The sequence below is a fragment of the Erinaceus europaeus genome, chromosome 1, assembly GCF_950295315.1.
Source record: "Erinaceus europaeus chromosome 1, mEriEur2.1, whole genome shotgun sequence".
NCBI classification, from domain to species: domain Eukaryota; kingdom Metazoa; phylum Chordata; class Mammalia; order Eulipotyphla; family Erinaceidae; genus Erinaceus; species Erinaceus europaeus.
This window is the reverse complement of record NC_080162.1, coordinates 180,903,724-180,920,942: the sequence shown is the minus strand read 5'-3', so window position 1 is coordinate 180,920,942 and position 17,219 is coordinate 180,903,724. Positions and strand designations below refer to the sequence as shown.

Here is a 17,219-nt window from a genome sequence, read left to right as displayed (position 1 = left end):
TTCTCAGTTTTCCACATAACAATTCAGCCCCCTGTAGGTACTCCTCTGCCATCATGTTCCAGGACCTGAACCCTCCCCCTGCCTAGTTATTTTTTTCTTTCCTTACCACCCTCTCACACTTTCTATTTTACTGCTTTCACCAACAAAGCATCTGAACTTCTCTCAAGTCTTGACTTGAAATTCCTAGCTTGACTTGGAAATTCATTTTGTCTCCCAGAACACTCTCATTTAAGGTTGCCAGCTTTTGAAATACGTAGTGGCTGGCCTCACCAAGCTGTCTCTAGTTATGTGTGTGCTCTATATGCACCACTCCCCAGCCAAAACTATTTCTGACATGAAAAGGGTCAAATTCAACATAAACATAAACATATAATCATAATTTAAAAATCACCAACTTAAAAAGAAAAAAAAAAAAAACCTTCCAGCAAAGGACTGGAAGATAGCTAACTTGCCAGAATATGTGCCTTGCCATACTCCAGAGTCTTGTTCCTGAGCACCAGGAGAATTCCACCAATGGTGGCGGGAGAGAGGTGCTATGGTGTCTCTCCTTTCTCTTTCCTTTCTGTCTCTCTTTCATATACACCTTTCTATCTCTTTTGAATAAATAAAATAATGGGGAAAATAGCTCTGGGATTATCCCAGAGGTATTGTGCATACTTGAGGCACTAAGGCCACATACACTCATACAAAAATCATTTTATCAGTCATCTGAAAACTCAGTCATCATGTCAACCACCTAAACAAGCAAGAGTGAGTCATGTTAGAGTCCACTGTCATTTTCCATAATGTGCATATCCTTTGGAAAGTCTTTATATATCTTGCCCTATTTATCATCCTTTTTAGGCCTTTCCCTTCTGTTTTCATGATTTCATGATTTACTTGTTCCATTAAAGCAAAAAGCATTTAAAGAAACAGCCTAGGAACTATCTAGAAAAATATTCCTTCTATCTTTAATTTTGTTGTTGTTGTTGTTTTTAATGCAAACACTGTTCAGCTCTGGTTTTTTATGGTGGTGCCAGGGACTGCACCTGGGACCTCAGGGCCTCACACATGAGGCATAACCACCATATCTCCCCTCTCCTGCCTGTAATTTTTTTCAGTAACTCCTTTACTGTCCCAAATCTCTTTATCCCTGAATCTAGCAGTCCTGCCCTGATACGTTGAATAACATGTACTAGTACACTTGAAAAAATATATACATATATGCTTTTTCAAAGATTAACATATGGACATCATTATAAAATAAATTTTGCTATGCCATCGACTCCGAAGTTTGTAATATGGTATTGGATTATACTCCTGGCAAAAGGTCACACTAGGGAGAATTTTCTTTCTTTCCTTCCTCCACTCTTTCTTTCTTTCACTCTTTCTTTTTGTTAGTGATGTATAAAATTATAAGATGATAAGGCTGTAATTCCATACTGTTCCCACTAGACTTTTGCATCGCCATCCCCCTCCATTGGAAACTGCAGTAGTGGGAGAATTTTTTGACTGAATTCTATCTTCCAGTATTTCTACAATATTAGTATTTCATGTCCAGGTTTATTTATTTTATCTGGTTTATTTTGTAGTTTGAGTCCTCAAATCTCAGAATTAACTACTGAATCATTTGTTGTCCCTAATGGCTAAGGCTTCTCACTGGTAAAATATTACGTCTTTATTTTATTTAAATCTGTTGGTTAGAGACAGAGAAATCTAGAGGAATTGGATAGATAGGGAGAGAGACACTTGCAGCACTGCTTCACCATTAATGAAGCTTTCTCCTTGCAGGTGAGTACTGGGGGCCTTGAACCGGATCCTTATGCCTTATACCTTGTGCACTCTACCATATGCACCACTTCTTGGCCCTTTCCTATTTTTTAACCCATGATTTTATTAGCCCTATAAAAAGAGTCAGGACAAGGGCTAATAACCAAAATATATAAAGAGCTTGACAAACTCAACAACAAGAAAACAAAAATAGGGAGAGGACATGGACAGAATACTCACCACAGAAGAGATCCAAAAGGCCAAGAAACACATGAAAAAATACTCCGAGTCTTTGATTGTCAGAAAAATGCAAAGAAAGACAAAAATGAGATACCACTTCACTCCTGTGAGAATGTCAGACACCAGAAAAGGCAGCAGCAGCAAATGCTGGAGAGGTTATGGGGTCAAAGGGAATGTAACTGGTCCAACCAATTCCCTGCTGGATGGAATGTAATTAGTCCAACCTCTGTGGAAAACAGTCTGGAGAACTCTCAGAAGGCTATAAATGGATCTACCCTATGATCCTGCAATTCGCCTCCTGGGGATATATCCTAAGGAACCCAACACACCCATCCAAAAAGATGTGTGTACACATATGTTCTTAGCAACACAATTTGTAATAGCCAAAACCTGAAAGCAACACAGGTGTCCAACAACAGATGAGTGTGAACAAGTTGTGGTATATAGACATAATGGAATACTACTCAGCTATAAAAAATGGTGACTTCACCGTTTTCAGCTTATCTTGGATGGAGCTTGAAGAAATCATATTAAGTGAAATAAGTCAGAAACAGAAGGATGAAAATGGGATGATCTCACTCTCAGGCAGAAGTTGAAAAACAAGATCAGAAGAGAAAACACAAGTAGAACCTAAACTGGAATTGGCATATTGTACCAAATGAAAAGACTCGGGGTGGTGGTGGGGAGAATATAGATCCAAGAAAGATGACAGAGGACCTAGTGGGGGTTGTACTGTTATATGGAAAACTGGGAAATGTTACGCATGTACAAACTATTTTATTTATTGTCGAATGTAAAACACTAATTCCCCAATAAATAAATTAGAAAAAAAAAGAAAGAAAGGAAGGAAGGAAGGAAGGAAGGAAGGAAGGAAGGAAGGAAGAAAGAAAGAAAGAAAGAAAGAAAGGAAGAAAGAGAGAAGGGGCCAGGCTGTGGTGCACCTGGTTAAGCGCACACATTACAGTGAACAAGGACTCAGGTTCAAGCCCCTGGTCCCCACCTGCAGGGGGAAAGCTTCACGCGAGTGGTGAAGCAGAGCTGCAGGTGTCTCTCTGTTTCTTCTGTCTCTCCCACCCACTCTCGATTTCTCTCTTCCCTAGCCAATAATAAATAAATAAAGGCATGGGGATTCTGGTTTGAGCCCCCTGGCTCCCCACCTGCAGGGGAGTCGCTTCACAGGTAGTGAAATAGGTCTACAGGTATCTATCTTTCTTTCCCCCTCCCTGTCTTCCCCTCCTCTCTCGATTTCTGTCTTAAAAAAAAAAGTCAGGAAGTGATGGGTCCTTGAATAGCCCCAATGGCTTCACTGCAAGAGAAAATATGAAAATACACACACACACACACACACACACACACACACACACACACAGAGAGAGAGAGAGAGAGAGAGAGAGAGAGAGAATTGTGAATTATATGAGAAAAACTGTTATACAAAATATTTTAAGTTGAATTTGAAGGTTTTTAATTTTTTCTTGTTTTTTTATCTGAAGATATTTATTTCTATTCTGAACGAGAGATTCTATTCTTAATTAACCTATGAGCTTTTGATTATATCTGGACTGTAAGTCATCACAGATCACAAGAGACCTTTGGTTATGGAGGTTACAGGAAGCACAGAAAATTCTGATTTAGTAAATGTCATATATTAAGCTATATGACAAGCTTCCTTGGATTATTCCATTAGTCTGTCCTCTTCCCACTAAAGTTCACTTAATTCACATCTGTCTTTGGCAGATCCAAATACTCATTCTTACAACCTGATTTTCTCAATCTTTACACTTCAATCGTTATTACTGGAGGTCAAAAGACTGTCACCTAGTAAGCAGCCTGATTTCCTTTGACCTCAAGATTGTCATAGATGTCTTAATTTAATGTGATCAGCCCACTTTTTTTTGGGGGGGGGTGTTAATGTGTGCCAAGAAGCTGAGCGATTTTCCTATTTTCTTATTAGAGAGCTAGAGAAAAAACCTAGGTGCCCCCTTCAGGCTCTCAGTTCACTAGGAAGTTAAGATAATGGATAGATCCAAAGAGCAAGGAATTATCATTTCTTCCCTGAACTAGTCTGGCCCCTTCCTCAAGAGACTTTTTGGTGATTTCCCTACCACAGTCACAAGGAAAATGACCAAGATCAGAAAAGTATACTGCATTCTTTAATAATGAATCCCTGCACAAGCGTAGCCCATTTAAGCAAGCGCCATGCCTTGAAAGGTGCCCACCTTTTAGTCCTCCCTTTTTTTTCAGATACAGGATGAGCTACAGAGAGGGACACAGAGAAGGAGAAACACAACACTACCCCGCTGCCTGTAAAGCTTCCTGTGTGCATGGAGTTCTCATACAGTGGCCAGAGGCCCACTCATATCATAGCTGGGAATGTGTACACGCTACCAGCTGAGCTTTCTCCTGATGCCTGAATTATTTCTTCTTAATTTAAGACCTTGCCCTTAGTCCCATGAAGTAGTATCTCCTGGGTTCATCTGAGTCAAGTATTTCTCTCTGCAATCTGGCCTTCCCTGCTTGGCTTCCTGCCACCTAAAAGTTTAAGGCCACCCACGATCAAGAGCCTTCTCTCTCATACTGTTAAAGTCAAATAACCCTAATCATTCTTAAGGGTTTGTTCTTTTTGACTACTGACCTGCAACAGAACCATTCACACACAGATTTTATTTCTTGACATCTTGTGGAAGAAAAAGAAAGCAACCCCTGTATACACAAACACAGACACCTAGCTCATGGTGACACACTTTTAACTGTATGTCATCTGTCTTCAGAAGCATGCCCTTTGGTGAAGGAAGCTGGGTAAAACTTCTCCAGAAATTGAATGCGACCACATTATCCAAGTGCCTGCTAACCCCCTCGCAACACTCCAATGAGATGATCGTATCATTTATTCCTCTTCCAGAAACCATGATCTCTATTCCCCTGTTGGGTATTTTCTTTTGATACATTAACTAGACAAGCTGTTTGTCCTGTTAACTGGGAATTTGTGAAGTGTTAGCAAGACAATGGTATGGGCTGCTTTATTAGAAAAACGGTGTCTCTGGACCATATAAAACCAGGATAAATAGGGATGTTTTATCAAAAAAGACAACAGCATTTTCTAGGTAGTGAGAGAGAGTTCAGGTAAAATGTTTTCTTATTCTGTACAATTCTACACTTTCCAAACTTCCTACTGCAAATATATAGTTTTGAAGTCAGTATTAGTTTTGGAAGTAAAATGTTCCTTATAAATGGAAATGTGGCTACACTCAAATGGCAGGGCCTTCTGAAGCCACAGGTGACGTCTAGTGGAAGAATAATGCTCATGGGTACTACCATACATACAAGTGGCACCAAGGCAGCCATCAGCCGATGGCAGAGAGGAGCAGCATGCTTTTGCTTCCCTTGAAGAGTACACAGTGGAAGTCCAGGTGGTGGTGACCTGGTTAAGTACTCATACTACAGTACGCAAGAACCCACTTCAAACTCCTGATATCCACCTGTAGGGGGAAAGCTTCATGAACGGCGAAGCAGGGCTGCAGGTCTCTCTCTCTCTCTGTCTCTGTCTCTCTCTATCTATCTACCTATCTATCTCTCTATTCTCCCCTTTCAAGTTCTCTCTGTTTCTATCTAGTAATAAATTTTAAAAATTTTAAAGAGAACACAAATGAATAAAGAGAGAAGACTCATTTTACCAGTATTCAGAATCTACCCTGCTAATTACACAGCTTCTCAGAATGTTCTTTTTTGTTGTTGGTTTGTTTGTTTGATCTAAGGCAGTAAACCGTGTGGGTTCAGGATCCAGAGCATCTGGGTTGCAATCTCACGCCATCATTTATGAGCAGTGTGACTGTGAACAAATTGTCTAACTTTCACTACCCCCAGTTACTGCATCTGTTTAACAAGAGCAAAATGAAGAATAACCTTGTGGGATTATGCAACTAAAGAAAGGTTACACTTGTGCCATGGGAGAGGGCCTGGCACCAAGTGAATGCTGGGTAAGCCATGCCAGCATTACCTTCCTTGACTGCACTCCTCAGGGTTATAGCCAAATCCATGTTGGCACAAGGCCTGACTAGTATTTTTCTGCTGAGACAAAGGCAGGGTAAGCCACACGCTGTCTCTCAGGCACTCTGGTTCTGGTCAAACATCAACTTTCTAAATCATCACTGACTGTGACATATTTCCTCAGGAAAAAGTATTTTCAAACACCAAGCCTTCTAGACTTGATATCACCAAGATTCAAACAGCTGGTTTCCTAGATTTAGTATGAGTCTATAATAAAACTGGCTTACATAGGCTACTTTGTTTTTGTCTTGTTCCATTTGGGTTAAATAATAGTCTCTCCTTGCATTGCTTGTCAAAGATCTAATACAATGTTTGTAAGCTCTTAGATGGCATATTGCAGGAACGAGCTGAGAAATTAGAGACTGGTGTGATAAATCCACTAAACAAACCTAAGAAGTTCTTCCAGGACAGGATAACTTGGATCTATCTCCCAATTCTCTCTCACTCTATCCATGATCAAGTTAGGCATGGCAAATGGATAATTTTCTATTCCTATTTGGAGGATGGGACACAGAGGGTTTGCAGAAATGTATTACTGGTAGTGAAATCCATGCCATTATCATATTAAGATTTCTGAGAAAATTTTCAGAACAGATCTTCTGGGAAAACTTTAATAGTTAGAAAGATTCAAGGAGGGCTGAGAGGTAGTGCACTTGGTTAAGTGCACATATGTCCATGCACAAGGATGGGTCCCTGCACATGCATGGGTTCAATTCCTCACTCCCGACCTGCAGGGGCAGGAATGAGCTTCATAAATGGTGAGGCAGGTCTGCGGGTGTCTAGCTTTCTCTCTCTCTGTATCTCCCCTTTCCTTCTCAGTTTCTCTCTATCTCTATCCAATAAATAATAAATAAAATATTTAACAAAAATAAATAAAAAATAAAGACTCAATAACTAATTTGTATTGTTACTGAGTAAAAAGAAGCCCTTCCTATTTAAAAAATAAATAAAATAAATTCCACTATTTTATGTTTTAGTCATACAAACATAGTGCATTTATCAAAGTGAAAAACTGAATCAGAAAATATGCAAAAGATTTTCATGCCTGAGACTCTGAAGTCCCAGATTCAATCCTCAGCACCACCATAGGTAAAGCTAGGCAGTGCTTTGGCTAAAAGAGAAAAATACGAAAGAAAAAAAAAATCAGGAAGTGTTGAATGTAGGTTTCGTTTTACCCAGGTACATTTTTTTCATTGTGTTAATATGCTTTCAGTCAAGAAGGTTTTGGGCAACATCAGTATCTTAGCATTGGGTAAGAAAAGACTCCATGAGGCAGAATGAGTCTATATATATTAACCTGGGTATCTGAGTTGAACTTTCAACTTATCAAGGAATTAAAAATAACTATGAACTGGTCCAGAGAAATGTGGCTGATGACAGCTTGGAATGAGACGGCCATGGAATCAGCTCTCTCTGCTACCCACTCCTGTTAACTTGAATAAGGTGAGGCCTCTCTGAATGTCTCAGTTCCGACAGCTATACAACCCTAATACAGGCCAACCAAGCCTTTGCCAAGCCCCAGAGTCAGCACAAGGTGGCGTCTGTCCCCAGGTGAGGAGACAGGCCTTTACTCCATCATGCTCTTTCTTCTTAGACCAGGAGGCTCAGTCCCATCAAGCCGCCAACTTCCCATTCGCTCTCCATACCTGAGAAACTGGGTACAGAAACTAACCAACAAACCGACCCCCCCCCCCAACCTGCAACTAATTCTGTGCAGGCCTGCTTGGTCCCTGTTAACTCTATGGAAATGGGCATTCAAGGTCCCTAAATATGTTCTTTTTAAAATACTGTCAGGCTCTATTTCTTTTTGTAATTCTGGATAGAGATAGAAATGTAGAGGCAAAGGGGAGACAGAGAAGAAGCTTGGCCACTGCAGGTGGAGACTGGGGGCTTGAACCAGGGTCCTTGCTCACTGTAATGTGTGCACTCAACCAGGCTCGGACCCTCATTTCCCCTTTCAAAGACCTCTCTTTTCATTCTCCAAAACTGAGCATGCCCAGTACTTTCTCTGGGAAGTTGTCTTTGATTGAAATTCCTGCTCCTCTGAGTATTTCCCTCTCTAGCTTCCGGGAGCCCTTATTTAGGCACTTAAGTATATTGCATGTGCATTTATCTCAACTGTGAATCTCTAGAGATCAGAGACAGCATCTTCATCATCTTCCCATCCCTGTGCTCACCACAGTATCTGGAGCACAGGGATTCTGTGTTTACTTCTAACATGTAGGCAGCCCTGAAGCAGAGAGTAAATCTGACATAGTGAGGCTTTCTGAAAGGCTTTGGGTACCCAAGGAAAACGGGTTTAGGTGGGATGCTGCTGGAGGGGCTGGGTCACCCACTCAAAGGACCCTGCATTTCCTAAATAACCACTCCTTCTCCTAATGATAGTAGAAAAATACTTGGGCGGGGGGGGGGGGGGGCTGGACAGTACCATACCTGGTTAAGCGCACACAGTACTAAGCTCTAGGACCTGCTCAAGGATCCGGGTTCGAGTCCCCGGCTCCCCACCTGCAGGGGGAATGCTTCACCTGAAGCAGGTCTGCAGGTGTCTTTCTCTTTTTCACTTTCTATCTCCCCCTCCACTCTCAATTTCTCTCTGTCCTATCCAATAAAATCAGGGAAATTGGCTGCTAGGAGCAGTTGATTCATAGTGGAGGCACCAAGCCCCAAGGATAACCCTGGAGGCAAAAAAAAAAAAAAAAAGAAAAGAAAAGAAAAGAAAAAGAAAGAAAGAAAGAAAAGACCTGGGTCTAGGAGTGGGAAAGAAAAAGATCATTATCCATAAGTGAATTATTAGCTTTTGACCTGCATTTAAAAAAAAAAAAAAAACTTCATGCTTTTTAATGGTGTTCTTTTCAGCATCAGCAAGCCTGGGTGGCACCCTGCCCTGGGATGGAAGCCTCTGCCTGCACAGAGGCACAGGAAAGGTCCCGTTTCCACTCTGGCAAGGGCAGCCTTCTGCCGTGGGTACTCTCCAGGGGCTGATGCCAAGCACCCTGACAATGCTGGTGCCTAAGGTTGAAACTGAACATGTGTGGGGGCTTGGGTTGGCCAACAGAAAGCTGAGTTATTTTCTCTCTCAAATTGACTTCTCTCAGACACACTGTTCTTTAGCACCATATTCACCATTTCCTCCTTCACCTTTTGATTTAGTTATATCAACATTTACTGAGCTGGGAGCTGTGATTGAGCAGGAAATATAAGGCTGAAAAACACTGAGCCAGTGGCCGGCAGATAGCACAGCGGATAAAGCATTGGACTCTCTTGAAGGAGTTCAATCACCCGCAGCACTTGTACTGGAGTGATGTCTGGTTTGCTCTCTCTTCCTGTCTTTCTCATTAATATAATAAATAAATAAATAAATAAATAAAGCACTGAACCTATGGAAGACCCTGCAAGATTGAACACACACACAATAGGTGCCAAGAACTGTAGCTCAGTGACAGAACACATGTGTCATCTGAGAACCCTTCAAAAAACATAATTGATGTAAATTATAATGGGGACCTGAGGTGATTTTTATCATGCTACATAGATAATAACTGAATTCAAATATATAAAACACCTCCATGAGAAAGGGGTTGTGTTGGACATTGGAGTCCAGAGATGAGGGTTACTGTAGCCTTTCAGAAAGAGCTGCTTCTCCAGAAGAAATCACCCTCCCAGAGGCATCCGTGGGCATAAAGTGGGATAGTTCCACATTCTTCCCTCACCATCCCTCACCAAGATTCTTAAGGACTAAGGACTAACAGAATGCAAGTGGTACAGCCTGGCCTAGGAGGGAGGCTGCCCTTAGTGGCTGGAGTTGTGAGTTGAAAATATCCTAGAGCAGAAGTGGCCCTGCTCACTCTCAGAACAGAAGGCTGCAGGCCCTTCCATTAGGCTCTGAGGAGAAGGGTGATTTGGAACCGTACCTTTAGGTATGAAGGGTGCCAGAGGATCCTAGAGTAGAAAATCTGGGGTACATCTATCGTTTTCATTTTTTAGAATAAATGCTTTAATTGTGGTTTACAAGATCATACAATTGCAGGGCACAGTTCCACACTACACCCATCACCAAAGTTCTGTGCCCGCACTTTGAGGGTGCATCTGTAGTAGACAGATAAACTGGAGACAAAAGGACAAAGGACAGATGAGGTTGGCTGGATCAGGATGGAAGGGGCCGAGAGACTCTAGAAAGATCCCCATGAATGTACTTGGATGCGGGCCTGGATGGGCCAGGACAGAATGACTGGTCTGAAGGGACACAAGAATGTCAGAGTCTGCGGCCAGGGTCCTCGGCGCGTGTACCCAGTGCGCTTAAGCCGGCAGCCAAAGGCGGGCGCCCCACCCTGGGTCCCGCCACCCACCTGGGCACGCCCTGGCGTAGTCGAAGCAGCAGTCGCCGGCGAGGCGGCAGGCTTGGTCGCAGAAGCACGTCCCGTAGACTCTGTCCAGCCGCCAGCCCTGGGCGAAGCAGGTGGGGTCCCGGCCGGGACAGCAGCGCCCGGCCTCGGTGCAGCCGGCCAGGACCCCGGGCCCCAGGCGCGCCAGGGCGCACAGCGCCATCCACAGGAGCCTCATGTTCGCGCCTGCGACTCCACAGCCCTTCGCGATGAGCGCTGGGCTCCTCCGGGAGAGGCCGCGGACGAGCAGCCTGACCCGCCCGGCCCGGCCCCAGCCGCGCACCCCGCGTGCCCCCGCCCTCCCGCGCGGCCCCTCCCCAGCCCCGGGGCGCGCCGGTCGGGGAGCCCAGAGGGCGCGGCGCTCAGCAGCTCGGGTGGGGAGGCGCCTCCTCCCCGCGGGTCGGGGGGTCCCCAGCGGCCACCGCTCGGGACACCGGCCTCTCCTGCCTTTCAGCCTCACGGAGCCGGGTGGCAGCAGGGGGCCCGTCGCACGGCCCGCGGAGCGCGCTGAGGAGCAGGTGTTTGCGCGTCCTCGTGGCACAGGGGGAATCCCGGGGCGCCGGCAGCCCGGCCGCGACCCACACATTTCCTGGTTTCCTAAAGGACACATTATTGGGGGGGGGGTGAGTTTGCACTAAAAAAAAGAGAAAAGAAAAGAGAAAAGAAAAGAAAAGAAAAGAAAAGAGAAAAAGTTATTTAAAAAAACTAGGAGCGTGGGGTGCGCAGGAAAGGGTCTCAGCAGCACGGCGTGCCTAGGCTACAGGGTTTGCCCCTCTCCGCGCCTCGGAAATGCCACAGGTTTCGCTCAAGAGCCTCCTAAAAATGTGAAGGAAAGGCTAGCTAAAATATTGTCGGTGCTCTGCTTTCTGTTAAGTCTGACCCCCCCCAAAACAAACAAACAATCAATGTATTGTAGAGATAGCTTTCATTTTAATAAAAAGTTCGCCTATTTGTTTATTTTTCTCCTTTATTGGGGGATTAATAGTTTACAGTCAACTGTAGAATGCAGTAGTTGGTACATGTGTAACATTTCCTAGTTTTCTCATAACATTCTAAACCCCCCTGTCCTCCTTCACTAATATGTATGTATATACATATACTTTGATTCATTCAATCACTCACAGAGGAGAGAGAGAGAGAGAGAGAGAAGGAGAAGACACCAGAACATCAGAACATCAGTCTTGTTCATGCAATGCAGGGCACCAAACCAAAAGTTCTCACCACTGTGCATACAGCACTTCCCAGACAGCAAGTTTGCCTAATTTTTTGTCTCCATTTCCTTCACCATGGCTGTCTCCAGACTTGCTTTCTGTATCTCATTGTACCTGTTAAGCAAAAATTATCTTGGATGTTTAATTTTACTTTATGCCCTTAAATTAAATTACTTACTTATAGTTATTTAAATTATATAGATAAGGTTTTTCTGTATCTATCAATCTAAGAAACCTAATTAATTGCTGACTGTGTCTTCTCTTTTCTCATTCAAACTACTCATAGAGGAATTTTCTTGTAAGAGAGAAAACAATAATAAAAGTAGATGGCTCAATAGTTATAAATCAAACAGTGTGAAATTTGATTTTAACAAAAAGATAATAAAAGTAGTAAAGCAATGCAATGATCAAACATAAAAACTAAACCGAAAACCTGTGAAATGAAAAAAAAAGTAATACATTGTAAGAATTGTGTTTCGAACTCTAGTTACAGATACAGTCTCACAAAATGTGGTATTCTCATTGTCCAAAGAAAAGACACCGTAAAGCCAAAAATAGTGTTTCATTGTGATTATTCATACAAATAATCCTTGCTGTTGGATTTTTTTTTCTATTTAGATAAGTATCACTTTTGCAACCTAGCTAAATATGTATTTTTTTTTTTTTTTAGTATTTATTTGTTTTCCATTTTGTTGCCCTTGTTTTTTTTTTTTTTTTTTTTTTTTTTCCTCCAGGGTTATTGCTGGGCTCGGTGCCTGCACCATGAATCCACCGCTCCTGGAGGCCATTTTTCCCCCTTTTTGTTGCCCTAGTTGTTGCAGCCTCATAGTGGTTATTATTGCCATTGTTGACGTTGCTTTGTTGTTGGATAGGACAGAGAGAAATGGAGAGAGGAGGGGAAGACGAAGACAGAGAGAGAGGGGAGAGAAAGATAGACACCTGCAGACCTGCTTCACCGCTTGTGAAGCGACTCCCCTGCAGGTGGGGAGCCGGGGGCTCGAACCGGGATCCTTATGCCGGTCCCTGCGCTTTGCGCCACGTGCGCTTAACCCACTGCGCCACCGCCCAACTCCCTGAATATGTATTTTTTTATATCTTTAGTTTTTGGCAATTTGCACTAAATAGCTTTATCAGCAAATTACACCCTTATGCCTTCTCCCTGTGTTGTAGGTTTTATTATCTGTTTTTTACTAACTCATTTGTGTATTTTATCCTCCACTTTTCCCCTATGGCTGTCTCTTCATGCCTTCAACTAGAAACTTATTCTGCAGTGTCATAAGAATCTGGACACATTCCAGAAAAATGTAAAGGACAACGATAACCAGGCAAGTTCATTTTTAGGAATAAAACACGAAATAAAATTTTACAGAAAGGGGAAGAGCCTAGTTTGTGATAAATTAAAAGTATGATTCCAATTGTCTACTTAAGTCCCATTTTTCACCTCACTCCTCTTCTCTGCATACTCAGACAAAAGTAAAATAAAAAAGCCAAAGCTTATGAGTTCTGTACTGCGCTCAAAAAGTTTGGGTCCAGTTCTAATTCTTTGATTTCTAACTCATTTCCTCATAGCCCCTATCTTAACCAGTATATAGAACCTTTTCTGAGTGCTGTGTGATGCCTACAGAAAAAAAGCTCATGTATGCAAATTGAGCAAAAGCTGGTGCTTCATACCTGACCATGTCCTGGGTACCCCTCCCCCATTCCATAGTGTAAACCTAAAACCAAGAGAAAGATAAGCTGGTATTTGGCAGTGTGAAAAATAAGGGGGCAGAAGAAGAAAAGTAAAAATGAAGAAACAGAGAGGAAGAGTAAGGGGAGGGAACAAATATAGAAGCGGGGGAAGATGTGAGATGGGAGAGGAGGAGGAGAGGAGAAAGAAAAAGTCAGAAGAGAGAAAGAGTAAAGAAGGAGGAGGAGGAGAAGACAGAAGCAAATGATTATTATTTTAGCCTTAAAGGGGAAGCTTGTCTCCTGGCAAGTAACACTGACAGAACTCACCCTCAAGTTAAAGCTTGCACTGTCTTGAAAACATCAAGATAAAGCTCCTCTAGCAGGCCCTAGTGAATGAAACACAATTCCTGCAGAACTAGGCAAAGTCGGGGGCACTGACACTTAAAATAAAGGGATTCGCATTCTTAGTGAACTGGGTGCCGTCAAGTATAATAATACATGTTACATTTCTATTATTAAATTTCTATATTAGACATATAATAGTCACTTTGTTTTCCATGTCTTGAGGAGAGAAATCACTCCAGTGATCTTGTGGGAGGATATGGAAAGTAATCAAATGTATCTTAGGAGACACACTTTTTTTTTTTTTTCCTAAAGTGTTGTCTTTGGAAACTGTCCAAGACTGGTAAAATTACAGAGAGGAAAAGAGAGTCCTTTTTGTTCATCAGATTCCAGAGTGCAGCAATGTTAAAGAACGTCCCTGTCTGTGATCTCATTTGGCTTTGCATACCTGGGGGTGGGGGTATTGGCATCTCCATTTTGCAGATGACAACAATTAGACATGTAGCTAATTAGTGACAAAACTAGAACTCAAACTGTTTTTTCCAAACCCCCACAGAGTTCTTTCCATGACTCAATCTTGGTGGTAATGGAAAGTAAAGACAAATAATGTCAAGGGCAAAGCTAGCTACTTTAACTGGTATGTGTAGAAATGAAAATATAAATAATGTCCAAAAAGATTGGCACATCTTTACAATGCAAGATGAATAGTCATTCAGGGTAGGGTGTAAAGAGATCCTCTTGAGATTGACAAATTGAGCAGTTGATTCTTAGGTGGTTTGGGATACTTGTTAGTGACAGAATATCAATAACATTATATAACTTCTTTATTCTTCCAGAGTTATTACGGGGGCTCAGTATAAACCCACTGCTCCTGGTGGACATGTTTTTCCCATTTTACTGGATAGGACAGAGAGAAATTGAGAGAGGTGGGGAAGACAGAGAGGGAGAGAGGAAAATAGACACTGTAAAACCTGCTTCACCACTTGTAAAGCAATCCCCTTCAGGGGAGCTGGAGACTCGAACCAGGATCCTTGCACTGGTCTTTGTGCTTTGAACTACGTGCGCTTAACCTGGTGTGCTACTACCTGGTCCCCAATATAACATTTTGTGGACTATAAGACACCTTGGTGGCAAACGCTAGAAGAAGAAGAAGACACCTTGGTAAGATTCACTGTTAGTGATACTGAAATACAGTATAAGAGAAAACACTGTTGACTAAAATGTAATGCAACGACTGGCAGTTGTCACAATGGGTAAAATATTGGACTCATAAACATGAGGTTCTGAGTTTAATCCCTGGCATTGCATATGCCAGGCCAAAGTGATGCTCTAGTTCTCTATCCCCTTTCTCTTTCAAATAAATATTAAAAAAAAAAAATAAAGTGTGATGCATATTTGCACATGACTTGTAAGACTTCCTCAGATTTTCTGATCACTATGAAACAAAATACATATAAATGACAGTTTTTCTTTTCACAGTTTTGGAGACTAGAAAGTCCAGGATCAAGGTGCTGACAGATTTGATGTATGCTGGGGGAGGTCTATTGTCTGGTTCTTAGTCCCTTCAAGCTATTACCTTACAAGGAAGGTTTTGAGTTTTTTTCTTTTCTATAAGCACTGATCTCCTTCAGGAGGGTTCTGTCCTCCTGACCTAAGTACTTCTGAAAAACCCGATTATGATACCATCAACTTGGGCGTTAGAGTTCAACATATGAATATGGGAGATAAACATTCAGTTCACTGTAGAATGTATTGCACTTGCAGAGATACAAAATACGGAAAATGTGTATCTTAGAACTAAGGAAATATTGGAAGATAGCATATTTCTTGCTTTACATTTTTATAGTTTGCATTTTGAGTAATCATATGAGGCAGAGATAGTGCTCATTTTCTCACTCTGTTAAAAGGAAAATGCAGAGGAGCTAAATGCCTTCCCAGTGTCCCATGGGCTCAAGCCCAGTCTTGTCTTCAGAGCTAGTGCTGCCAGTATGCTTGCGGTCTTTTGCTTCCTGTGGGTGAGATCCTACTTCAGGCTAAAGATCAAAGAAGGGGCAGAAAACGGTGCTTTCCTAAAAAGACTGAGATTTTGTGGAGATGTGAGGTATATAACACTGTGGTGATGAGTGTTGTTCAAAAAGGGGGCTGGAGGCTACCTGAGGTGCTGAACTGGGAGTCAAGCAGGAGATTAAGTGTAGGTCATAAAGACTAGAGTTTCTGTACAGGTCCTGGAAAAGAATGACAGAGGACCTTGGGGGGGGGGTTGTATTATTATGTAGAAAACTGAGAAATGCTATGCATGTACGAACTATTGTATTTACTGTTGAATGTAAAACATTAATCTCCCAATAAAGGGGGGGAAGAAAGACTAGAGTTTCAGGGAGAGGAGACGACTCAGGATATGGAGAACTAGCCCTAATATTTGTGAGGGTCTGGATTCAGTTTCCAGGACCACATGGAAGCACTGTGCAGAAGGAATTCCGTGGGTGGTGGGGCTGTGCTTTGATGCCTCTCTAAGTCTAGAACAACACTGGGTCAGGGAAGCTGCTTGATGGCATTAGGCATATGAGGCCCCCAATTTATTCTTGGCATCACATTAACAGAAAAGAGAGGAACTCAGATTGGGCCATTTTAGTTCCTTTACTTTCTTCCTATAGATTTAGTCAAAAGAAAAACTGATAAAACTTTTAGGATAGGCTGACACCTATTTATCCTTTATTTTATTTTATGTCATTTATTGGGTAGAGACAGAGAGAAATCAATACAGAATGAGGAAGAGATAAAAAGGAAGAGAGGGAGACACCTGCAGCACTATTTCCCCTTTGTGAAGTTTATACTCTGCAGAGCTCACAACATCAGAATATTTTCTCCAAAAATCTCTTAGTTTCACCTTTTTCCTTACTGGCTATGCAGGGGAAATGCATATAGCCATTGAGAAGCCAGCCTGAGCTCTTAGACATCAAGCCAAACAAGGCAGAGCCAGACATCATAGGAATTTGATTGAATGATACCTGAAGTCACAACCCTCTTTTCAGTCTCCTACCCCGGTAAGTTCTTATAATTTATGCCAGTTCCAGTAGTAATTTCTGTGGTTTAACACAGTGTCACCCAAGTTAGGTGGCAAAGAAAGTGATGAACTTGGGTTTTAAGGAGAAAAGTAGATTGGAACTGTGACTCTATTATTTACTAGCTATGCAACCTGAAATAAATTATTATCAGCTTTCAGGACTCAAGTTCCTGACATACAAAAATAAAGTAAATAAGGAAAGAATTAAGTGTGACCAGAATATTTCTTGATATATAAGAATGGCTTTCTAATTTGTGACAATCAGTAAAATGCTTTATCAGTAATGAGAGTCTTCTTCATAAGCCATTGTTTCAGACTATGATGCAATTCAAATAGCTTTGTAAAGCTATTCTAGTCCATAGACGTGGTTTTCAGATCCTGCAAATGAGTGATCTTGGGCCATATATTTAGGCTCTTTGGACCCTCAATTTTACACAAATAATTTGATGCCATGGGCAAAAAAAAATATGCAAGGATCCCGTTAGCTGAAATATACTATTATTCAGCTGGGGAGGA

At 42.1% G+C, this 17,219-nt stretch overlaps 1 protein-coding gene across 1 annotated transcript in view; it reads right to left on the bottom strand.

The window, feature by feature from the left end:
• The window catches only part of SBSPON (somatomedin B and thrombospondin type 1 domain containing), a 38,980-nt gene extending 28,145 nt beyond the window's left edge, over positions 1–10,835 (bottom strand). The window contains exon 1 of the mRNA XM_007527299.3: positions 10,380–10,835. Within this exon, the coding sequence (XP_007527361.1) occupies positions 10,380–10,593 (214 nt within the window). The 5' untranslated portion in view covers positions 10,594–10,835. The remainder of the gene's footprint in view (positions 1–10,379) is intronic.
• Between the last annotated feature and the right edge of the window lie 6,384 nt (positions 10,836–17,219).